The 24,128-nt window shown below is 50.6% G+C and overlaps 2 protein-coding genes and 1 long non-coding RNA gene across 19 annotated transcripts in view; 2 read left to right on the forward strand and 1 right to left on the reverse strand.

Moving 5' to 3' along the window:
• Positions 1 to 6,607, forward strand: part of PPFIA1 (PTPRF interacting protein alpha 1) — a 77,385-nt gene extending 70,778 nt beyond the window's left edge. For 2 of the 3 annotated variants that reach the window (XM_032490081.1, XM_032490079.1), the window contains 5 exons: positions 253 to 428; positions 1,109 to 1,177; positions 2,061 to 2,226; positions 4,575 to 4,646; positions 5,204 to 6,607. In XM_032490081.1, coding sequence (XP_032345972.1) covers positions 253 to 428; positions 1,109 to 1,177; positions 2,061 to 2,226; positions 4,575 to 4,633 — 470 coding nt within the window. In that variant the 3' untranslated portion in view covers positions 4,634 to 4,646; positions 5,204 to 6,607. The remainder of the gene's footprint in view (positions 1 to 252; positions 429 to 1,108; positions 1,178 to 2,060; positions 2,227 to 4,574; positions 4,647 to 5,203) is intronic. The other variant, XM_032490080.1, reaches the window with a different exon arrangement.
• Positions 6,608 to 11,044: 4,437 nt separating this feature from the next.
• On the reverse strand, positions 11,045 to 19,008 carry LOC116666543. The gene is made up of 2 exons (XR_004323475.1): positions 18,690 to 19,008; positions 11,045 to 11,435 (listed from the first exon to the last, which is right to left on the reverse strand). It is a non-coding gene; the product is annotated as an uncharacterized LOC116666543 (long non-coding RNA).
• The window catches only part of CTTN (cortactin), a 32,622-nt gene continuing 26,380 nt past the window's right edge, over positions 17,887 to 24,128 (forward strand). The window contains exons 1-5 of one of the 15 annotated variants that reach the window (XM_032490093.1): positions 17,887 to 18,025; positions 21,703 to 21,800; positions 23,286 to 23,383; positions 23,816 to 23,902; positions 24,039 to 24,112. In XM_032490093.1, the coding sequence (XP_032345984.1) occupies positions 23,816 to 23,902; positions 24,039 to 24,112 (161 nt within the window). In that variant the 5' untranslated portion in view covers positions 17,887 to 18,025; positions 21,703 to 21,800; positions 23,286 to 23,383. Of the gene's footprint in view, positions 18,026 to 18,045; positions 18,203 to 21,702; positions 21,801 to 23,285; positions 23,384 to 23,786; positions 23,903 to 24,038; positions 24,113 to 24,128 lie in introns of those variants that run through there. The other 14 variants (XM_032490092.1, XM_032490094.1, XM_032490095.1 and 11 more) reach the window with 14 other exon arrangements.

The raw sequence follows: 24,128 nt of genomic DNA on the forward strand, positions 1-24,128 counted from the left end.
AACTTCACTCCTCTTGAGCTCACCGGAAGAGTGAGTCCTAGTGGGGCAGCTCCTATTAGACTGGAGGAGGGCCGAGCCATCAGAGCCTAGCTGCAGGGCTTGCCTGCCGCCTAGCAGGGCCTCCCAGCCCTTGCGGACGGAGGCCCTGCCTTGCGTGGGAACTGAAGGGCCCGCACCTGCGGTGGGAGTCTGCCCGGAGCTCCAGGGTGTGTGTGGTGGGGCCGCTGCAGACCGGTGTGTCCTCGTCTGCAGATGTGCTTGTTTGGAGCAACGACCGAGTCATTCGCTGGATCCTGTCCATCGGCCTGAAGGAGTACGCCAACAACCTCGTGGAGAGTGGCGTCCACGGCGCGCTCGTGGCCTTGGACGAAACCTTCGACTTCAGCGCGCTGGCGCTCTTGTTACAGATCCCAACGCAGAACACACAGGTACCCGCGTCCTCAGCCCCAGGCGGGCGGCTCCCCTGGTGCGGATGGCAAGCTGCTTGTGTGAGAGGAGACCAGACTCGTAGGCTCAGACCGCTAGTCATCTCACTCGTACCAGATCCATGATGCGAGGGCTCAGAAGCGGTCTGCCTAGTTCCTCAGTGTTTTTGCTTGTCTGCTTTCCATTTGCTGTTGGAAGCATGAGAGTCTTGTAATAAACAAAAAAAAAAGGGGGAAACTTTCATTTAAGCCCATATGCTCGTAAGAGTGACATATTTAGTTCTTCTGTGGAAAGAGAAGTCCGTATCTTTTGTGTGTCAGATGAAGGTTTTACTAATTTTGTCTCTATGGGTAAGTGCCTGAGTAATTCTTTTTGACTTGTGGGCTCATTTGAGAATCGGGAAAGTTTTTCATTCTTCTACAGAAGATTGTATATCTTTTGCCAGTACCCCCATCCCCACACCAGCGCCAGCCCACAGAGCCCACTGCTGTGTACAGTTTCCAAGGGGTCGTGAGCCCCTCTCCCCAAGAGCCCATCCATGGACTCCGCACTAAACCCCTGGTGTAAAATACTGTCACGGTCTGGGGTTTTTTTTAAGTCTTGGTTTAAGAAGCAATGGTGATATGCTGATACTCGGATTAGATTGCTGAAAGTTTAGAGTGGTGGTGCTTTACGATTTCAGGCTCGTGCCGTCTTGGAGAGAGAGTTTAACAACCTTTTGGTCATGGGGACTGACAGAAGGTTCGATGAAGTAAGTTTTCAGCCTGATGGTTTTTAAAGTTGCATTAATGTAAGTTATTTTATTATACTCGAATGAGCCATGTAGTCTGGGTATCGCTTCTAAATGTAGAAATAATTTTACTTTACAAGGTGAACTTTGCTCTTAAAAATTGATTAACAGATGAGCTATTAAGAAACTAATACCTTCAGTAAAATAGGGTTTTTTTTTTTAAATTTTGCTATTCAACTTTTGCTACCCCTCAAAAATACTTTTCATATCATAAAGCACTGGTTTCAGCTTAGGCATGGAGGCTGTAAGTTGTGCTGCGGGGACACTGGGTGTCTTGCCCTAATCCAGAGGCCCTGTGCTCTGGGGGGCATGTTGCATAGGTCTATTGAAACACACAAAATGTTCATTTCCCTTGTGCAAATCCATGACTCCTTTATTCCCACACTGTGGTCCTTATTCTGCTCGCTGGGCCTTAGGAAAACTTGAGTCTGACAGAGAACAGGATGGAAGGACACACAGGGAGTGCTTGCTGGCTCCATCCCAGCACACGATGGATTGTTCACAGCTTGGAAGCTTCTTAACACACATGAAAATGTGTTACCTTATGTAGCAAGAAGGTGATTTCTTCAAGATGGGAAGTGAAAGCTGGTGATGGATGGGAGGAACGGATACCCGGAGCCCACGGGTTTATGTCCCGGTTTATGCCCAGTTAGTGTCCCGCCGCGCTCAAAAGTACCCAGTTTGGGCAAATAAGTCACGTGGTTATCAGGCATGGGGTTAGATACCTGTGACCAAAAGTGCAGTGACAAGCTCTGTCACTTCAGGGGGCTAGTCACTTTACTCACTGTGTGTTTTTGTCCTTGATTTTAGGGTCAGTCTTACTCTCTGTCCTTTAATTTCCCAGGACGATGATAAAAGCTTTAGGAGAGCACCTTCTTGGAGAAAAAAATTTCGACCAAAGGATGTTCGTGGCTTAGCTGCTGGGTCAGCAGAAACTCTCCCTGCAAACTTCCGGGTCACTTCCTCTCTGTCCTCGCCCTCTACGCAGCCAAAGAAGATGCAGCTGGACGGTAGGTGGTGGCGGCGGCACGGCCCCAGCCCCGTGCGGGCGGTGTGAGCGCGGCGGGGACGTTGGTGCTGACCTGCGGTGGCCTCTGTGTCTGTTGCATGCCCAGGTTTCAGTGTTTTAAAACTAATCCTAACATCTGTTTATGGAAGTCTCACAATAATAGAGGTTTTGGGGACGTGTGTGTGTGTGTGTGTCTGTGTCGTGTGTGTCTGTGTGCGTGTGGCGGTGCTCGAAAGCTCTTCGTCACGTAGCAGTGCAGTAGCATCCAGACCATGGACTGGAGGGTGACTGAGTCCAGTCTAAGGACATGTTTCAGTACCAGCAGTGTCCACCTTCCCTGTCTTGCTTGACCCTCGCACGCTGGGGAGGGCGGGGCAGAAGGGAGCCTGAGAGCAGTCTGCCCCCGGGCCGACTGGGCCTGTGATTTCACCAGCTTTGCAGCTGTTACTTCAAGGCAAGCTCTGATTTCCCCTTAGACAGCCACCAGCAGTTAGGATCGGCCATGGTTCACCCACAGCCTCTCAGCCCCGAGGTGTCCCTGCCCCGTGACCCCATTAGGAGCCAGGCTGCCTGGGCTGGAGCCCGGCCCTGCCGCCCAGGAGGGGCACAGCCTCAGCACCGCCTCAGGGCCCCCGCCTGTGGGGTGGCCGTGGCAGTGTCATCCTCACTGGCTGGTGGTGGTGAAGTGAGACACTCACAGAGGCTCTGGGCAAGCGCCTGATATGTCAGCTGTCCCATGCAGGTGTCGACTTGCTCTCAGGCCTGATGTAGGGGACAGGCTGCGGGAAAGTAAGTGGTTTTGAAAGGGTGCTGCTGGGGGTTTTGTGATTTTTTTCCTGTTATTCGCCCTTCCCGTAGGTAGGTTTGTAAGTTTTGCCTTCCCTTACTTGTATGCAAATCAGAACAAAGTACGTGTAAGTGAAGCCTTTCCTAAGCTGGACAGTTTCAGTGAGGGTGGCTCACGGGGCAGCATTTTTATTAAAAAGCTGCAGGGCGGGGCAGACTCAGTGGTGGAGCGTGTGCTGAGCGTGCGCGAAGTCCTGGGTTCCATCGCCGGCACTGCCTCCCTTAGGGGGAAGAAAGCAGCGTCTCTTTGCCAGCTTTGGGGTTCAGTAATAGCTTAATGGGTAGGGGGCGAACCCAGCAACCATTTTTTTTAAAGAACATTTTTTCTTTCAAGGAGCACACAGTTCATTTTCACGGATCTTACTTGTGGCATGACCTTCAGCTTGGTGGACAGTCCAGAGCTCTCTTCTCCCCTCGTAGCTGCACCCCCAGTCTCCTCATTGTAAATCACAGCCTCTGTTAAACGTTCACAGCAAGGTTGACGTGAGAGCTGTGACAAATCAGAAGTGATCCTAAAAGGAGGCGTGGGGAGCCACTGCGCAGGAGACGGCTTTTTGCCCTGAGTGACAGATGAGGCGTAAATGGAGAATGGGCTGTTTTCATGGCTTTTAAGGCAGACTTAAGGCAAATTGCTGCAGGTCTCCTGTGTTCTTAGAATCAGAAGGATTTACAAAGATAGTCTGTTCCGGTGTGCGGTACCAGCTGTCTTAACATGCTTTCTGGAACCGTGGCAGAATCCTGATAAGATGTGTTCCTGATGGACCCGTGGGGAGACAAAAAAAATGTATGATGGGGAGCAGCGAATTTCTACTGTGAATTTTGGAAATTTCTTACCCAACTGGAAGGCGGGGGTTGGGGCTCACCTGTTGGGCCAAGCAGTGTGTTTCTTGACAATAAAAAAGACATCAGCGGTGCCCATTGTTTCAGTGGAAAGTGAGACTGGACTCCTGCTCTCTGTGAGTCGCTGTCCTTTGCCCGCCCCTGCAACCACGCCTCAGTCGGCTCGGGGGGGCTCCCGGGGAGCAGGACCACCCTCTGACAGCACAGGGCGCGGGGCCTTGCGGCCGTCGGTACTTGGCTTTGGTCACCTGCTCCATCAGGGGCTGGTGACACCTCACGCTGCCGCGGGGTTGTGCACCTCACAGCCTTCTTGGCAAGACAGCGCTCAAGCTGGAGGAGCCCAGGGCCCTGTAGTCTGGCGGGTTTAAGGAGAAGGAGGCTGCCACGCTGAGGGTGTCGGTCATCCAGGTGCGTGTCATGCGGGAGTCCTTCCGTCGTCTGATGGGGAGTGAGCGCCGGCGCCTGCCACCCGGGCGGGGCTGCGGGGACCCCACGCGGCGGCGCTTCGGTTCTCTGTGTCCGGATCTGCTGGAGCCCTCAGCAGGCACAGGTGTGGGTGCTGTTGCAGGTGTGGAAGTGTGTCTTTTCTTGTGCCCTCATGTGACGGTCTACCACTAACTGCACGTTGTGTTTGCACGCCTCCTCCCGTGCTTGTCGGAACAGGCGGTGTGTCGGGAACGCAGAGGCTGGATTCTGCTACAGTCAGGACTTACTCCTGCTGAAGCCTCCCCCCTGGTGAGTAGAGGGCAGCCCCGTCCCCGAGGCTGCGCCGAGGCCAGGCCCTGGTGTGTAAGTGCCTGCCGGGGTCTGTGGGGTGGGAGGCCTGAGAGCAGAGTGCGGGGCCTGGGTCCCACGCGCTGGCGGGCTCTGCTGTACACACACAGGCCCCGCGGCACCGAGCTTCACAAGGCTGCACCGCTGCGTGCCTTTCAATTCCAAGGCTCGTTTTTAAGACAAAACCATCTAGGCATCTCAGGGTCGACGACCACTGGGGTGCCCAGCCCCCTCTTCACTGCTCCAAGGGCCGGGGCTCTTCTGCTCTGTTCCGTTGTCCTGTCTCAGCTGGAAGTTTGGTTGGCTTATTGTTTTTTTATTAGCAACTTTTAGACATGCCAAAGCCCCTCAAAGCATTCTCTCATTGGTATGCTCGGTTCTTGGAGTTAGTCTAAATGCTCCAAGCAGCTGCAGCACAGGAGCGGGGGATGGGGGGCGGGGGCTCGGGCCCCGGAAGCTGCAGGTCTGCGTCAGCGCTGCCGTCCCCAGGCTGACTCTCGCTTGGTCTTGTCTTCCAGTTTACCCACACTACTTCTACAGATGACACGCAACAGTCGCCACCCACCCAAGACTACGTTTTGGACTCAAAGGAATCTTTAATCTGTTAATACTTGTTATATGGACCCTAAGATATTTTATTACAGAGTTTTTAATTAGTGAAAAATTCATGAATACCATAGAGAAAATATTTTAGAATTTAATGTTTCTTATATTTATGTAAACTTATGACTTCATTTATACAGTTGCTTACTTTTCCATGTCTATCCAGGCTATAAATATCCTTTCAAATCAATTCTTGTTCTTATATCTGATCTTAGCCTTTCCAATGAATGTACTGTAACGCTCGTATGTATAAATCCTATGAACAGATACAGGGCTCTTGTAAATTACGCATTTATTGTAATTATCGTTGTTTAATTTTTTAATAATGAACCACGACAGAGAAGAGGATTTTACTGCGTTTGTAAAATCATGGCACAGTGTGCATTATCCGTTACGAAACGTAACCGTGCTCTACAACAATCATTTTGAAATAAGCAAACTTAATTTCCAGCAATTGTATTTTAATGACTGACCTTAACTGTACTTTTTCTAGCAAGAAATGCTTTCCTCCTCAGCGTGAACAGATTAAAAATGCCAGGTGTTAAATATCAGCTTCTAATCAGATTGGGACTGAAAGGATCATCAGGACACCGTGAACTTCAGACCGGCCGACTCTCCGCAGCCTGTGGCCTCGGTAGCCCGTCTTCAGTAACTGGCAGAGCCGTGAGCTGGGGACAGTTCTCTCAGCCTCAAGACAGACTTGGGTGGGGAGCCGGAGCCCGCCGCACCCCCATCCTCCCTGCCCCTCGGGGGACGCAGGCCGGGGCGCCCGCACATCCACTCCCAGAGGACCAATCGTGAGCGCTGCGCTCACTGCGAAGGCACGGGATGCTGGACACCATGCAGCGCAGCTGTGATAAAGGCCTTATTTTCTTATGTAAGTCATCTTCTTACATTTGTTTGTAAACAGGTTTAAAGAATGGACCTAGCCGTACATTTTTAGATTTTGACAATATAGCCATTTTGGATTGTATAAGTAGCAAATGTAACTTTTACTTTTAAATGGCACATTAAACGGCCAGCAAGAAATGTGTGCAGATCACGGCGCATTATTTATTACGCAGCTGATACTTCGCCAGCTAGGACAGCACGACTTTTTACATCTGGTTTCTGCTTTTAATTTACTTGTACAATTCATTGTTACTGTTCTGTTTTTCTATTAATCTTTTGTGAACTTCCTGATTATGTAACAAAGTATGTACAGCCTACTTTTGAACTATTTTTATCACAGTATTATTTATTGCTTTCTTTCAATAAAATACTGAAGCATTTTCCACTGCCAATAAAGATACGGGGAATAAGCTGTAATTATACTGAAATTGACTGCAGCTGTTGTATCTCCGGCTCCATCCAGGCTGACTGATTGGCGCCGCTGTCCTCACGTGGAAATTCTGTCATAGGAATCAGCTGACAGAACGAGCAAGTTGGAAGATGGACGAGCAGGCTCTGGGGGCCAGAGGCCCAGCTCACCAGTCCCTGCGGGAGCCGGCCCAGGGAGGCTCTGCTGCCGGAGGCTCAGGCGGAGGCGGAGATGTGGGGGCTCGTGGGCGGGGGCTGAAGGCAACGCTTGACCTGGACCCCGGTGATTAGTCTGGGGAGTGTATGTGCGTGTTAGTCAATAGTTTTTATCATTCACATATTTCACTGCAGCAAGAATGGAGCCTGGGGGTCAGGGAAGGATGAAAAAAAGATTTTCCACACAGATTCTTGATCACTGCCACCAGACGCGGCAGCCACCCTCATTGGCCGCCCTCTGCGGCCGCAGCTCTGGGCACACCGGGCACCAGCACGGGGCAGCCAGAGCGGCTGCTTTTGCAGGAGGTGTGTTTTCAGGAGCCATCAGTGGAGCTGGAGTAGCTGGGGTCCATTGTGAGCTGAGGTGAGGCCAGAGGTCCAAGATAAATGGCAGAGAAGAGGCACTTGTGCTGTGGTGGTCGAGGTGTGTGCGCGCCTGTGTGTGTGTGTATACACACCCGCATTCGTCCGCGCGGGCTCCACACTGCTCTTCATGTCACCTGGTCACACGATGGCGCCCCAGGCTGTGTCCTCCTGGAGTCACTGCCCCTGGGACGGAGCCTGCTTCGGTGTAGCTCGCACCAGGTCCAGAGTCACATGCCGGTGCAGCGCGGCAGGGCGGCGGGTGCCCAGCCGGATGTGGGTTACAGGGAGATGCGGGCACTCGCAGGTGGCAGCGCACAGATGCCCACTGCCGTGGCGGCCAGACGGAGCAGCGGGGCCTTAGCTTCAGGGTTTACCAGGCAGTTTCCCGCCCTTCCCACCACAGACGTGGGTCTGGGGGCACGGAAGCCCGGTGGCTGACGCTGCACCTGCGGGCACCACTGCCCGGGGCCTCGGGTTTAGGCTTCCTGCCCAGACTGCTCTGCGGGGCTGACGGGCTCCCCCCTGAGGGGCACGTGTGTCCTTTACGTGGGCAGACACACCTGCTTGTTTCCAGCGGCGGGGTTGCCAGGCAGCTGTGTTTTCCTCTTTGGGCCCCTGCTTGTTGGTGTCCCAGCCTCACTTAGGAGCAGCCTTACCTCCCGCATTTCCCAATTCTCAGGGTTCACTCAGGCGTGAGATTTAAAACCACCTAGTTCTCTTCTGCACCTCGCATTGCACTTTGCCTGGTCAGAACCCAGTAAGCCTTGGCATTGAAGGCTTCCGGAAACAAAGTCATCAGTGAGCCATAAGCTGCAGGTGTTTTATTAAAACTGGGTTTGTTTTGGAGTGGGGTATAGCTCAGTGATGGAGTGCATGCTTAGCACACACGAGGCTCCATCCCCAGTACCTCTGTTTAAAAAAAGAAAAAAAAACATTGGATTCATTTATTCCACTTACGCCGTTTTGAAAAACGTCAGCTGGGAAACACCCCCAAAGAAAGCGGCGAGGGGGTGTTTCTGTAGTTTTGCTTCCCAAGAACACCGCTGCTTAGGTCCGCTCACCTCGCAGCCGGTGCCTGGGCGTGCCCATGTGGGCGCGGGAGGGGAGTGCCTGGGTCGCGCTGAAGACCATCCTGACTCTTCCCAGCATTAAAGACACTTTGTTCCGGCTCCTTTATCCTCATCATTGCCTCCGTTAAGTTTCTCTCTTCAAGTTTCACATTGTGCATTTTTGAGGGAGCTGTGGTTTGGGGGTTTTATCCTTTCACCGGCCAAGTCCTGTCCCCGCCCAGGGTGGGTTTCTAGGGTGTGCGGAAGGGCCCGCCCTCCCTGTGTTCTTGACAGGTGGGCAGGCGCCCGGGGTGTTACTGCTGCTGTGCTAAGCACCCACGTGGCATGCTGTACGTCTCTAAATAGCTCAAATCACTTTGTTTCGTACATTTCCTTGGCTTAACTCCTTGGTGAGAATGATCCAGTGATTTTGCTGTTCCGTGTCCTGGACTCAGCGCTGCACCTTTTTGAGGACAGTTGTCCGAGGCCAGCTCACTAGGCAGCCCCATACCTGGCACACGTGTGGTAACACGTGGTGGGAAAGGAGGCAGGGCCGCTTCCTTCTGGAGGCTCAAGGCCGGGTCCATTCTTGGCCTCTTCCAGGTGTTGGCTGCCAGCTTCCTTGGCTGTGGCCACATCCCTGCAATCTGCCTCTCTTCACGTGATCCTCTCCTCTCTGTGTCTTTTCTTCTGTCTCTTATAAGAACACTTGTCATTGGCCCACCCAGGTAGTCCAAGAAAACCTCGTCTCAAGATCCTTAATTACATCTTCAAAGACTACTTTTCCAAATAAAGTCACATTCACAGGTTCCAGAGATTTGCACATAGATGTATCTCTGTGGGGCCACCACCACTGTCATTCTGGAGAAGACCTTGCCCTGGAGATACCAGGATGGGTTGAACTGGCCATACCCCAGGGACCCACCTTCTGGTGGGAACATGGACTCTGTATGTCACATGAGGGGCACTAAGGAGAGGGCAGGGGGCTGCTGATGGCCGGGAACTTGGGCCTGTGCTGGGGGGAACGGAGTTTCCAGACCGCTCCCTGTGACATGGGTGGAGACAGAGACTGGCTAAGAAGAATGCAGAAGACATCTTAAAATAATCAAAATGACCCTTGGCATGCAAATAGGTTTGACTTGTAGGACATTTCAACTTCCAACTCGAGTGTGCAGAGCATCACTAGCTGCAGGTGTAGATCTGTCCAGGAGCAGAGGGGTTCTGGTCTACTAACAAGCGATGCCAAGAATCACTTCTTATGGGGGAGGATAGAGCTCAGAGGTAGAGTGAGTGCTTAGCATGCATGAGGTCCTGGGTTCAATCCCTGGTACCTACAGTAAATTTACAAAAAAAGAAAGAATCACAGGTCTTGAGGACCTGCTCTGTGCCGGGCACTCTTGAGGTGCTGGAGAGACAGTGACGAGGCAGAAAATGATTCCGCCCTCCTAGGAAGAGGAGGCATTTCTAATCCCGTAACCCAGGGCTCGGCCCCGGGACTGCAGCTGTGCTGTGGCCTTGGCGTGGAGGCTGCCCTGGAGGGAGGGGGACCTGCTCACACAACCCTGGATGCTGGGAATTTTGTTCATGTTCACTCAACATATTTAGCATCTTTGCTGGATAACATGCATGTGGTCCCCAGACAGGGTTTCAGGGAACAACCTCCCCTTTCCACGTGGCCACTCCTTGCAGCGCCGCCTGTGATTGGGCTCACTCTGCACGTCTGCAGTGGGTCTCGCTGGTCTTCGGAAGAAGCCGCAGAGCGTACACTTTCCTCACGATGAGGGGCAGCTGACAACCATGACCTTCTCGTTTAAGCCCTACAGTCCTGGCCTTCAAGTAGACCAAGATGCTTTCGTCACAGTATATAAAAGCAATTAAAACAAGTTCATAATTAAGATAAAAAGCAATGTAAATTAATTTCATCTTTTTAAAATTAAAACAACGTAACTGAGGGATTGTAGTATTACACAACGCATAAGGCCTAAGTGATTTTAGTCTTCAATTCTCCAACACCTTATTTTCTTTTTAATGTTTTATTTTAAACTGAAGTACTAACATGTGAGTCATTTAAAGCAAAGCCCCAGCAGTCCCAGCGGCCCCTGTCTTCATGCCTACTTCCCCCTCCATGGTCGATGTGCAAGTGTGTTAACGATTTGCTCTACTTGCTTCCTTACTCCTAAATAATTTGAGCTTAATGTGGCCTGTTGATTCATCAGTTTTAGACTTTTTTAGTTCCTATTGGCAACTCTTCCTGGTGGATGGGAATTTTAGCATTCCTGTGCCTCCCCCCCATCTTCCTACAGAGTTAAATCAAAGTTAATGGTTACATCCGTGTTCACTGTTTCCATTAATAAGGCTGTCAATATTATTTATTGCTCAGCCAAGTGGATTACTATGATTACAACAAGAAAGGCACATGGGGAGACTGTATACCCCAGTATTTATAGATGAAATAATGCAGTGTCTGGAATTTGCTTTAAAATAATCTTAGGGGCAGGGATAGGTCAGGATATGGATCAAAACTGACTATGTGGGTTGATAACTGTTAGAGATGGCTGATGGATTCACGAGGGTTTATTACAGTATTCTATTTTTGCATTCATGTGGAATCTTCTTTAATACCATTTTTAATCGTTATTTTAGGGTCGCCTTGTGTGATAAACTCTCAGTCTGGACTAGGTGTCTGGAAACTGCTTCTTGGCCCTCACTTTGGAATGTAACTGCACCCCGTTTTGAACTTCAGCTGCAACCCACAGTGGAAAACATTTTACACAGCAGCCTGGCATGTATTCCCATCACTCCCTTTCATCAGTTCTGTTATGACCATTTTTTTTTTCACATTTTTTAATCCATGAAGTCAGGATACGTCTTACAAGCAATGGCATCTTAGACACAGAAATACAGTATATGACAAAACATCACACAGGCTGCAGATTCTCTGCTGCAGTGCTCGCGGAGCGGTGGGATCTGACCCCTGCCCTGAACCTGGGCTGGCCTCGGTGACTTACATGGTTGACCAAAAGAATGTAGCAGATGTGAAGTTCAGGGGAGGAGCCTTGCAGAAACCAACCGCCCAGTAAGAAGTCCGGCTACCCAAAGACCAGCACGCTGTAAGGAAGCCCAAGGTAGCCACACGGAGAGACCGTGGAGAGAGAGATCCCCAGGCGTTCCTGCTGTCCTCTTGTGAGGGAGGAAGCCAAGTAGGACATTCCAGATCCTGAAGACATGAAGAAGGAAGACAAGAGAAGAAATGAACTCCACCAGCAGCCAGAACCAAGGCCCCAGACAGTTCATCCCTCCCAACTAAGGCTCCACTGGAAACACAGACAAGCCACCCCTGCCCTTTCCAAACTCCTGATCCATGAAGTCTCGGCATAAAATGGTGGGGTTTGTTTCTTTTTTACCATTAACTTTTGGAGTGGCTCATTACACAGCAATAGATAATTGGAACTTATATGTATGAAATGAACTCTTACATTTTCTATTCTGCCATCTATTTTTTTTGTGCTGTGTTTCTCCCCCAGAAAAGTTGATTCTGTACTCCTTTAAAAGATCACCATCTGCTATGGTTTCTTATTTGTTGCTTTGTAAAAACCCACCCCAAAACTTAGTGGTGAAAAAACAATGATTTATTGTTTCTCTTGATTTGGTGGATTGGCAACCTGGGTGGTTCTTCTGCTGGTCTTTTCTGGGATCACTCATGTGATGGCAGTCACCTGACAGCTTCTCTGGGGCTGGAAGGTCCCAGATGGCCTCAGTCAGGTACCTGGCTGCTGGTGCTGGCTTTTAGCTGGGACGCCTGGGTTCTCCTTCCTATGGCCTCTCACACTCCAGTAGGCTTCTTCACAGCAGTGTAGTCTCAGGTTCCAAGGGTGCAAGATGAGAAGCAACAAGGCATCTTAAGGTCTACATCCCTTACCATTGTGTGTAGAGCTCATTCAGTGTCATTTCTCCACATTCTCTTGATCAGAGCAAGTCAGTCACAACGCCAGTCCAGAGTCAAAAGTTTGGAGAAATAGACCCCATCTAGTTACTGATAAGAGGAGCAGCTATGTGGCTGCTGTGGACTGAAGGTCTGTGTCTCTGCCCAGATTCGTAAGTTAAAACTCAGTGCCCCATGTGATGGTACCTGGAGGTGGGACCTTCAGGAGGTGCTTAGTCCTGAGTGTGAGGTCCTCATGAATGGGATTCATTTTCTTAGAAAAGAGACCCAGAGAGCTCCCTCACCATGAGAAGACACAAGGAGAAGTTGGCCATTTGTGAATCAGGAAACCAGTTCTCACCGCACACCAATTCTGCCAGCACCTTGACCTCGAACTTCCAGCCTCCAGAACTGTGAGAAATAAATTTCTGTTGTCTATATGCCACCCAGCCTATGGTATTCTGTTATTATAGCGCAAACTGACTAGGACAGTCACAGAGCAAGGAGGCGTGGACACAGGGGAGCATGGTTTGTTGAGGGCTGTATGAGTCAGCTCAGGCTGCTGTAACAAACACTACGGACTGGGCACTATAAACAACACACAGTCCTGGTCTCCAGTCCTGGAGGCTGGAATCTGAGATGCAGGGGCGGGCAGGGCTGGTTCCTCCTGAGGCCTCTCTCCTCGGCATGGAGACGGCCATCTTCCCCCTGTGTCCTCACCTGATTGTCCCCCTGTGTGTGTCTGTGTCCTGATCTCCTCTTCTTATAAGGACACCAAATCATACTAGCTTGGGGCCCCACCCTTATGTGCTCATTTAACCTTAGTTACCTCCTTAAGGGCCTTATCTCAACTCCAAATACAGTCACCTTCTGAGGTGCTGGGGGTCAAGAACACATTCAGTCCATCAATAGGGTCAGTATTCTCATGATCCCCCACACACTCTGGGGAAAACTGTCACATTCCAGGTCGACAGCTGTTTCCTCTCAGCACTTCAAAGATACTAGCTGTTAGCATCCCCTGGGCAGAGGGCAAGTCTGCAGTGGGGCTAATGGTCATTCTTTTGCAAACCTTGTGTCTTGTCATTCTGGTAGCTTTTATGATTTTTTAAATTTTTTTCTTTTTGAGAGTTTGCAGTTTTACTCTGTTTCTTGGTGTATGGGTCCCCTTGAACAACTCAGGGCTTAGGGGCACCAGCCCTCCTCAAAGTTGAAACTTGAAGTATAATTTCCAGCAGGCCCTCTGTACCCACAGCTCCACATCCAAAGATTCAACCAACCTTGGACCCTGTAGGACTATTGCATTTACTGTTGGAGAAAACCACATGTAAACAGCCCCACAGCTTCAGCCCGCGCGCCGCCTTGCATTTCTGCAGTCACTTTGGGTCCACAGAGGCATTCAACTTGTTTTGGGGCACGGCTGTGCCTTTTTGGTTTTCCAAGTTTACAGCGTCTCTGTAGCTGCAAGGTCGGGAAGTCACTGTGAAACACGATCTCTTTCCCACTAGCATCCAGAGTGATCTTTGAGAGTCACAGTGCCCACGCCACCTCCTGAGGACCAGTCTCCAGTGAGCTTTGGTTGTTGGTCTGGACGAAGGCAGCAACAACTCTCCCTCATCCCGAGAGAGCGGGGGTGGGGTGGGGCGGGCAGGGTGTCCTTTCAGGGGAAGAAAATGTTCAGCAAATCGGTTGTGGTGATGGTTGCACCATCTTGTGACTATGCTGAAAACCACTGAATTGTGCGCTTCAAGTGGGTGTGGTGTGTTTTATGTAATTATAGTTCAGTAAAAGTGCTCTTAAAAATAATTTCAACTCATCAAGCTGTTTTGAGGGGAAAATGAAATATTCTCTTAAGTTGGTGTCCTGAGATCCAACTGCTAAAGTGGGGGTGGTTCCCTGCACACCAACAAACAATTCTCAGACACTACCAGGGTTCCTGGGAATTCAACTCAGTTCTTTTTTTTTTCTTTAATGGTATCTCTTTATTTATTTTTGTTTGTTTGTTGGTGGGGGGGGGGATATTAGGTTTATTTATTTATTTTAATGGAGGTCCTGGGGATTGAACTCAGGACCCCATGCATGCTAAGCACGTGCTCTACCACTGAGCTCTACCCTCCCCTTCAACTCAGTTCTGACACTCTCTACTCGAGGTGACATCAGATCCCACAGGTTACAGATTCAGTCCCCCAAGACAATCCCCCCTTCAGATGCCAGCTGCAAGTCTATGTTGTTACCTGCACTTCCGACCCACCCGCTACATACTGGAGGTTCCCACAGCCTCCTCCTTGGACTTCAGACACCAGTCCCAAGTGCAGGCTGTCACTTGTGCTTCTAACTGACTGGCTGTAAATCAGAGGTTCCCCTGAGCTCCTCCTCAGGGTGGATTAATTTGCTAGAGCGGCTCAGAGAACTCAGAGAAACATGGTCCTTACTAGGTCACTGGTTTGTTATGAAAGGACATAACTCAGGAACAGTCAGATGGAAGAGATGCGCAGGGCGAGCTGTGGGGAGGTGGTGCGGAGCTCCCAGCTCCCTCTGAGCACCAGTTCCCCCAAATCTGCACATGTTTACCAAGGAAGCTCTCCAGACCTTGTTCTTTTGGGTCTTTATGGAGGATTCATTGCACAGGCACGACTGATAAAATCACTGGCCTTTGGTGACTGGTTCAACCTGCAGTCTTTCTCCTCTCCCTTCCTCAGAGGTCAAGGGTGGGGAGTTCCAGCCCTCTAGTCACATGGCTCATTCCCCTGGCAACTGGCCCCCATCCTTAGGTGCCTCCAAAAGTCACCTCATTCCTAGAACTAGTGACAACTTTATGCTTGCAATACTTAGGAAATCCCAAGGGCTTGGGGAACTATGAGACAGGAACTGTGAATGAAGATCAAATAGATATTTCAAATCACAGTGTCACACCTATAATCTCACAATGGTGCCCGATAAAGCCAGGCTGTCTCCAAATGTTAGTTCCCCTGCTTCCAGGTCTGACTTCCCCATTTAGCCTATGCCAACTAAAAACTGTCACTTGCCATCTGCCTCTCTAAGAATGAAGTCACAGTCGCTGACCTTCAACACAGCCTGAGAGGAGTGCAGGGCGGGGATTGGGAGTGAGGTGCTCTGTGCTCTGAAAACCGGCAGAACACGCCTTCAGGTAGTTAGATATTTGTCAGGAGAAGGTTTTAGGAGCCCAATTTCTTGCATCTTCTCATGTCTAGAAAAGCTCTAAAATCATTAATGGAAATATCTCCTCTTCAAGACTAGCAGCAACCGTCTGCCAAAATGCATGCATGATTGCACGTACCCCCGTCACTGAAGTCACGTAGACACTGACCTTCCCCCATCTCTTCAGAGCAGCTCCTCAGAGCTCTCTGGGAGGCTGTCTCCCGGGCTGTAGTCCTCATTTTGCCCCCAATAAAACTTAACTCACAACTCTCACATTGTGCTTTTATTTTTCCAGTGGACACCACCAAGCATTTAGCTTGATGCTTAACTGCACACGTTGCTGCACTGTCTGTAGTAATGAAGGAAGTGAAAACACTTCAGTTCTATCTATCTGACCTCAATGTTCCCTACACAGACCCTATTCTTTCCCTCCTCTGTGCCTTTGCTTGAACTACCCCCCTTCCCAGGATGGCTTTCCTATCTGTTTATGTCTTTATCCTGCTTACTCTTAAAGCTCCAGCTCAAAAGCTATCTCTCCAGCATCACTTCTTGGACCCCACCTTGACATGCCACTGGCTCCTCAAATGTCCCAAGTCCAAAATGTACCAAGTCCGAAACCATATTCTCACTCTCCCATTTCAATCTTCTCTGCCACCCTAGGACCCCCCTGCACATTTTCCCTGTCTACTCAGATGCTGGGAAAAATTTCAGACTTTGGAAGGGGCAAAGGTGACTATTAGATATTCTTTCTTTTTAAATTTTTTTTCTACAGATTTTTTTTGGAGGAGGAGTTAATTATGTTTAGTTGTTTTTACTTTTTACCAGAGATACTAGGGATTGAACCCAGAACCTCTTGCATGCTAAACATGCACTCCACCACTGAGCTGTACCCTCCCGCAAATATTCTTTCAACAGAACGATGGAGCCTCTGATAATTATGATTCTAAGATGCGTGCCCTTTTTTTTTTTTTGCCTAGATTATTTCACACCTCTGTAGAGGTAGAAGTTAACTTGCAGTAAGCAGACAGCAATGCAAATAATTCTTGTCCATAGAAAGGCAAATTATCCATCTCCAGTGAAATACAATTGACATTGCCCTATGGATAGACCAGTTTTTGTTAATTCATTTCAGCATTCCTTTCACTTCTTCTTTGAACAAGTCATAACACCTTATTGTTTCATTTATTATTAAGTTAAATAAAATCTTTGACGTGTTCATTTTATATGTGTATGAAAATCATGAATTTATCTTAAATTATCCATTGACCCCCAACATCTCCTTCCCCACCCTATACCCCCAAACCATCCTCAAACCTGACAATTTAACTTTCTAAATGTATCTTGTATCAACTCACTTCTCTCCAGCTTACTTGCTACTGCTCATTTGCCTGAATTGGCCATACTAGGCTCCTACCTGGCCCTCTTCCCATCCATTCTCCAAATAGCAGCCAGAGGGATTTCATCACAATTCAAACTGTATGATGTCTCTCCTCTGCTTAATTTCCTCTAAGGATTTCTGATTTCTTTTAGAGTAAAGACCAAAGTCCTTGCTGTGCCCTACCAATCTCCACATGACATGGCCCCATTGCATCACCACACCTCTGCTACACTGAACTTCCTTCACTTCCTCTGTGGTGAGATATTTCCTGCCTCAGGGCCTTTGTATAGGCTCTCTCCATGCCTGGAAAATTTTCCCTTCCTACCTTGTTTACTTCTATTTGGCCTTCAGATCTTAGCACGAAGGTTAATTGCTTGAAGAAATCTTGGATCTCCTGGATGAGTTCGGGTCCCACCTTCTACCCAATATCATGAACTTTGATGACTTCTTCACAGCATTAATCTCGTTTCCTAACAATATATATGATTAATGCCTGACTCCCTAACCTGAAAGGTCCCTGAGAGCAAGGTCCATGTTTCTTCCGTTGACCTTCTATTCCTGTTACATACCTGGCCTTCTCTGGGTGGATGGATGGATAAATGATGGATGGATGGGTGGGTGAATGAATGGATGGAGGATGGATGAATGGATGGAAGAATAGATGGATGGATGGATGATGTATGTCTTGGTAGTGGATGGATGGGTGTGTGGATGGATGGTGAACGAATGATGGATGGATGGGTGGATGGATGATGGATGGATGGGTAGATGGATGATGGATGGATGATGGGTGGAAGGATGATGGATGGATGATGGATGGATGGCTGGATGGACAGAGAAGATGATGAGGACGCTCGTCCCCCCAGGTGACTGATAGTCACAGTTACCTCCTGAGTCCTCAGGGCTCAGAGCACTTGGCATTGTCCCCTTGGCCGGCACATTTTCCCATTTTCCTACCACTTTGGATTGTCTGCATCTGAGACAGTCTGGTCCGCACACGGTGCGAGCTACGTAAATTTACTATGTACAGCCATTTCATTTGTAGGCATGCTCCGCAGCCTCGCACCCCGAGCGGAGCTCGCGCCGGCGCCAGCGGTGGGCGCTGCGGGCGCCACGTGGACGAGGGAGGAGGCAGCGAGCCGTGAGCCACGCAGCCCCAGCTGGACCTCAGCTCGCACTGCGGCGCCTGCCGGAGCCCGGAGGCCTCCGACCGGGCGGGGGCGGGGCCTCTCGGGACCCGGATGCGGCCCGCCCCCGCCCGCGGAACCGGAAGTGGAGCGGGGCGCCTGGGAGCGGCTGGTACGGCGGAGCCAGAGCCGAGCGGGGCGGGCCGGACCGACCCCAGGCGGCGGTGAGCAAGCGCGGCTTCCGCCGGACGGGGAGGGCAGGTTCCTCGGCTGCGGTTCCGGGGCGCCTCCAGGTCCCGAAACGGGAAGGAAGCGGCAGCCGCGGCGGTCTCGCCGCATTTCCGCTCGCGGTTTCGGGCGCGGGGGGAGCGCCGGCGAGCTTCCCCGGGCGGGAGGCTGAGGTCGGAGAAGGGTGGGCTCGCCGGGGGCCGAGGGACCGTGCCGGGGCCGGGGGCTGGGGTGGGGGGCTGGGCCTGAGGGGAAGGGCTGAGGTCCGAGAGAAGGGGGCGGGCTGGGGGAAGGGGCCGCGGCCTGAGGGGGAAGGGCGCGTGATTCTGAGGGGTCTGGGGATGGAGCGGGAGGGGCCTGGGGCTGAGGGCAGGAAGAGGGAGGAGAGGGAGCAGACGCAGAGGGTCTGGGGCCTGAGGGGTGGGTGCCGGGACTCCTAGGAGGAAGAGGCCGGAGGGCCGAGGGGGAGGGGTCGGGACCCGGGGGTTTAGGGGACGGGGACGGAGGGCCCAGGGGATCTGGGGTGGGAGAGGGGCCCTATGGGGATGGGTTCCAGGACCCAGGGGGTCAAGGAGAAGGGGCAGAGGGCTGGGGGAGGGGCTGAAATTTCGCTGGCTGCAGGGTGGGGATGTTCCCGCCCAGCTCCGGGCCCGCACCTACCGGGAGGTGTTGCAATCAGGTCATTGGAAATGCAGCGACTCGCGCAATTGCAGAGTTGTGAGGCCCTAAATTTGGAACAGTCTCTTCTCTGGGTGTGTTGGAGATCACCTGGAAGGTGCTTTTTGGAGTGTCTCAGGTGAAGAGGGGGACAGGTCTTCGTCCTCCTGGAATGGAGCCCTGTCCGGCTTCTGGGGGAGGAATTCCACTTTACGCTGGACGCAGCTCTGGAGGCGTCCGGAGCGGGCGCTCTCCCCGGGCCTGCTCCGCTTGGGCTCAGTGTCTACTTGGCCCCGCGGGCCTTTGTCAGGCGTAACCTACCAGGTCCTGACCGCATGATTCAGCCTGGCGGCTCGCAGGCCGGTTTGGGCAGAGCCGAAGTTAGAGCGCCCCTCCCGCCGCGCCGGGTCCAGGTCTGAGGTCTGCGGGGTGAGTCACCGGTGCCGTATGAGAGGCAGGCCTACTTCTCTCCTGGATGGAAAGTACTCCCAGACACTCAAGGAACGAGGAAAAGCCCTAAAGGCGACTTGCCACGCAAGAATAAAGAGCTGGGGGATGCAGAGTTACTTTTGATGCTCTGCCCCCCAGGACCTGAAAGTTTACCTCCCACTACATCTGACTTTAGTGGAAGTATTTTGAAGGACTTATCCATAAAACACTTTAAAATGGGATGAACATAATTGTTGATTCAGATCTTTGGTCCGTGCCAGGCAGTGATGCTTAGAAAGCACATGGTTGAGTGGTAGAATCATTGTGAGCCCCAGCTCCTGCCTTGTGTGGTAATAGGCCCATGTCCTGGGGCGCGGAGAGCCGAGGCTGTGTGTCCATCAGATGTGCAGATGCAGGAGCCGGGATGGGAGGGGATTCCTCTGAGTGATTGTGGTGTGAGAGTGGGCCTTGTGATACCTGTTTCCGATGCTCAGATGCCTTTTTGTGCTGCCCTGGAGAGGGCGAGGTTGACAGAAAGCTTAATTCTGCGTGGGTGCTTTCCTCACCTCAAAAAGAGACCCTGTCCATCCTGCTCTGACACTGGGCAACCGCTGATCTACTTTTTGTCTCTAGACTTGCTGGTTCTAGCCTTTCATATAAATGAGACTGTATACTCTGTGGCCATCTGTGTCTGGCTTCTTTCACCAAGCATAATGTTTTCAGGGTCATCTGTGTTGTAGCAGGTGCCAGTGCTTCACTCCTCTTCATTGCCAAATAATATTCCATTGTAGCGATAGACTGCATACCACAGGTCTGTTACGTAACATGGACGTTTGGGTTATTTTCACTTTTTGGCTGTTAGGAATAATGCTGCTGTGAACATTCCTATCCAAGTTTTGTGTGGACGTTTTCCTTTCTCTTGGGTGTATACCTGTAGGAGTGGACTTGCTGGGTCGTATGATCTCTCGGTATTTAACATTCTGAGGAACCGCCAGGCTTTTTCATTTTACTTTCCCACTAGCAATATAAGAGGGTTGTGATTTCTCCGCAGCCTCACCAAACTTCTTACTGTCTTTCTAAAATTTATCTTAGCCATCCTAGAATGCGTGGGGTGGGGTCTCCATGGAGCTGATTTGCATCTCCTTGATAGTTAATGTTACTCTCTTTTCATGAGCTTATCTGTCTGTGTATCTTTGGGAAAATGTTGATTCAGTTCCTTTCTTCACTTAAAAATGTGATTAATTGTTCTTTTCATTATTGAGTTGTAAGAGTTCTTTATGTATTCCCGGTATATGACCTGAAAATAGTTCTCTCATTCTGTGAATTGTTTTCACTTTCTTGATGGTGTCCTCTTAAGCACAAAGTTTTAAATTTTGTCCAGTTAATTTTTTACTCTTTTCTTCTTGTGCTTTTGGTGCCAGATCTAAGAACTAGTGCCAAATTCAAGGTTATGAACATCTACACTTGTAAGAGTTTAATGGTTTTAGTTGAGACATCTAGGCCTTTGATCCATTTTCTAGCTAATTTTTGTGTATGGTGTGAGGTAGAGGTCCAGAGGTGTTACCTTTGGTGCCAAAAAAAGTACTCAAGGTTTTAAATTTGCGAACAGTTGTTTTCATGATTTTTTAAAAAGTTTTTAAAATACTGAGAGGGTAATAAGTTACTTGAGCCTATCACTAGCCCCCCTCACGTAGATTTTTATAGATGCTGGCTGATTACAGTAGTAACTGCCGTACCCGGAACGTACCCAGCAACCTACAGGAGTTAGGATCTCCAAAGGGAAGCTGAGTACAAGGAAGGCCAGCAGGGCACCCTCCCCGCAGTTCCTAGCACACAGCACGCCGCCTGCTGGTGTAAGTGCTGTGAGCCTGGGACTGGTTTGTTCCCAGGGAACAGGGATTTTACTCATCTGCTCTGTAAGATCTAGTCTAACAGCGGGGTGTCCAGTCAGGGCTGTTGTGTGGCCCCAGGGAAGAGGGGGTGTGTTGCTGGCTTGGGGACCTGGAGCCTGGCCCTCCTGCAGTAACCACTTCCGTTCAGTAGAAATGCAGCCCCATCTCCTGTGCTCCCGGAGTCTCCCCAGTCGCCCCACGTCGTGTTCTGATAGCTGTCACCGTGCTGGGTTTCCCCGGCCACACTGTGGGCCGTCCCTCCAGGAGTGCTTTTCTTGTGTTATTTCTTTCTTTATTTCTTAAACTCAGAGTAATAGAATGTTACTCTTTTTAACATCATCATAAATTAGAATGAACCTGAAATGGAAACCTGTCAGGCGGATAGCAAACAGGAAACGTCTGCCAGCAGTGGAGGCAGTAACTTCTGTTTGTGTTAAGAAGAAACTTCATACAGTTAAAAACTTCTTGAAACTCCTTATTTTCTGTAGTTTCTCACTATGGCTGAAAATTGGTTGGGCTTTTTGGTTAGTAAAATGCAAATCTTCCCACCCTTCGTTTCAGCTTTCTTTATAAAACCTTGTTACGTTTGGGAGGATTTCAAAGGTATTCTGAAAAGATCTCTGCACAGAAAGATTTGCCCAGAGTGCCTGTCAATAGCCATCCTTCTGAGCTTTTTACCCTTAATTTTTTTACAGACAGAATCACTCCCAAATGTCTGGACATTCTTCGCTGGATTACTGCATTTTAACCAGAGTTCTGTGAGCAGCCTTCTATCCCCACCTGGAAAAGTAAGGTTTGTGAGCTGTGGACATTCTCGTGTTCTCCCCTCTGGGGCTCAGGCAAACCCCTTTGATAAGGAAAGTGAAGGGTGTTCTCTTGCTGGATTTGCAGAGATAGGGACAGTCATTTTCTGGGAGGAAGTTTCCTTGTTCGAAAAAATCAAGCTCGGTTTCCAGCATGGTCTGTGGTCTAGAAAGTTGAGGGGGCTTCCCCAGAACTCTGGAGTAGGGGACTGGGGGGCATCCTGTCCTCTCCGAGCAGCCGCCCAGGCCCTTCCTCCCGTTCCGTTGTGGTGAGAAGGGCAGGAGCGTGATGCTGTCGAGTGCGGCCGTGCTCACCTGCCTGTGGGGAAGCTGGCTTCAGAGAGATGGGCGAGGGTTGGGCTCTGCTAGTGTTTTCCTGACGTGTCCAACAAAGTCACAGGCCAACTCATGTGTTTTCACCTTTGTCTTAGCGGGGAGGAGAGCCCCCCGGCCCTCTGCAGAGACCCCTGTCCTTTTGGGTGACCCTTTCCTCAGTGATTGGACCCATAGGCAGCCGAAGTCCTACAGATGGGCAACCCCTTCTCCGGGACAGTGTGGTGCCATGGGGCAAACTCATCTGGGGGAGGTAGAGGCTGAGGGCAGATCAGTAACTTTCAGGCAGCTGTTCCTTCACTGTGACAGGGCACAGTGGGCCAGGATGACCTGTGGTGTCTGCCGCGGCTGAGTGTCGTCTTTTGGCCCTAAAATCCTGTCAAAAGCAGTTCACGTCTGGGAAATCCTTGCCGTGCTCTGGGATACTTAGTCAGAGGGGAACAAGGTTCGAGATGACCTTGTAGGGACTTTATTGGTCCTGGGGGCCCACAGTTCCCTGCCCAGGTGACATGGCAGGAGTCAGATCTGGAAATCCAAGAGCTCTGCACCCTGGCGCGCCTCCACCACCACCTTGGACTTGTGACCCAGCGCAGCTGAAGGGATGGACCTGGGTGGGAGGGCGTCTGTCCTGTCTGGACCCACACAGACACTCGGATGTCCTCAGGGGCAGGGCTTCTGGTGGATTGACTGAAAAATAGGCTTTCTGTTGCTTCCTGGCCTGTGTGCGGCTTTATTGGTACTTCTGGGGAGAATGAATCGGTTCTTCTGATACATGGTTTTCTTTTGAAAGCCTTGAAGGCTGGGTCTGGCCTTTACAGTTACGCAGAAGGCGATCTTGATCAGGTGTGGAGCCACAGCCCTATTCCCTGTACTAGATAAACTCCTGGAATTCGCAGACTCTGCGGAGGAGGAAGGCTGGGGGCCCTGCCTCAGAGACGCCCAGTACAGGAGAAGCTGGCTTGTTATATTCTCTGCGTTTCCCCAAATAGATGGCAAAGAAGCTGCTCTCTAGTAAATTACTTGAAATATTCATTGACTTGTCAGAGTCTGAGTTAAGATCATTATCAGGTTTTGAGTAAGTATTTGAAGTCAGAATGGATGCTTTTTTAATTTTTTAAATTATGATAAAATCCATGTAACAGAATTGACCGCAAGAGACAGTCAGTTCATTCGCAACGTTGGACAGCACTGTTGTCACAAGACCGCTTAGTGGGACCGGGAGGTATTCCCACTGAATGAAGTAAGTGCGCATGTGACCAGCTTATTTTCCAGAGAATTTCCTCACTTGAGTTGAAGCCAGGACTGTTTCTTGTGTGTTTCTGCTGCCTCCTGACAACAGTACTAGAGCCGTAATCATCTGTTTCTTTTGTTCCTACCGTTGTCATTTGGGCGCAGGGGTTCTGAATGACCATCTGACCACACGGCCGCCCTGCCCGTGCGGCCTGAAGTGTGCGAGGCTTAGTCCTTGTGGTAACTGTAATGAGAAAGAACGTGAGAGGGAGTCTGTGTATATATAACTGACGCCTTATGCTGTCCACCAGAGACTGACACAGTGCTGTAAACTGACTGTACTTCAATTAAAAAATTTGTTTTAATTGAAAAAAAAGAGCGTACCCATGGGCCTCCGGGCGTGGCCTTGCCAGGTCTCGGGACCCTGGTGCTGCCCTTTCAGATGTGGAAGGCCTCGGCGGGCCACACGGTGTCCATCACCCAGGACGACGAGGGAGCTGACGACTGGGAGACCGACCCCGACTTCGTGGTGAGCCGCCAGCTGCCTCCGCGCGCCTCTGCCTGAGGCCGGCTCCCCTCCCGGGCGTCTTCGGGGGCTGTTTGCCTGTGTGTGTGTCGGGCGACCCAGGGTGTGGGGTGTACTTGTCATTTATCTTTCTTTCCAGAACGATGTGAGTGAGAAAGAGCAGAGATGGGGGGCCAAAACCGTGCAAGGCTCTGGGCACCAGGAACACATCAAGTAAGAGCCTTTCTCC

This window comes from Camelus ferus, chromosome 10 (assembly GCF_009834535.1).
Source record: "Camelus ferus isolate YT-003-E chromosome 10, BCGSAC_Cfer_1.0, whole genome shotgun sequence".
In the NCBI taxonomy this organism is placed as follows: Eukaryota; Metazoa; Chordata; class Mammalia; order Artiodactyla; family Camelidae; genus Camelus; species Camelus ferus.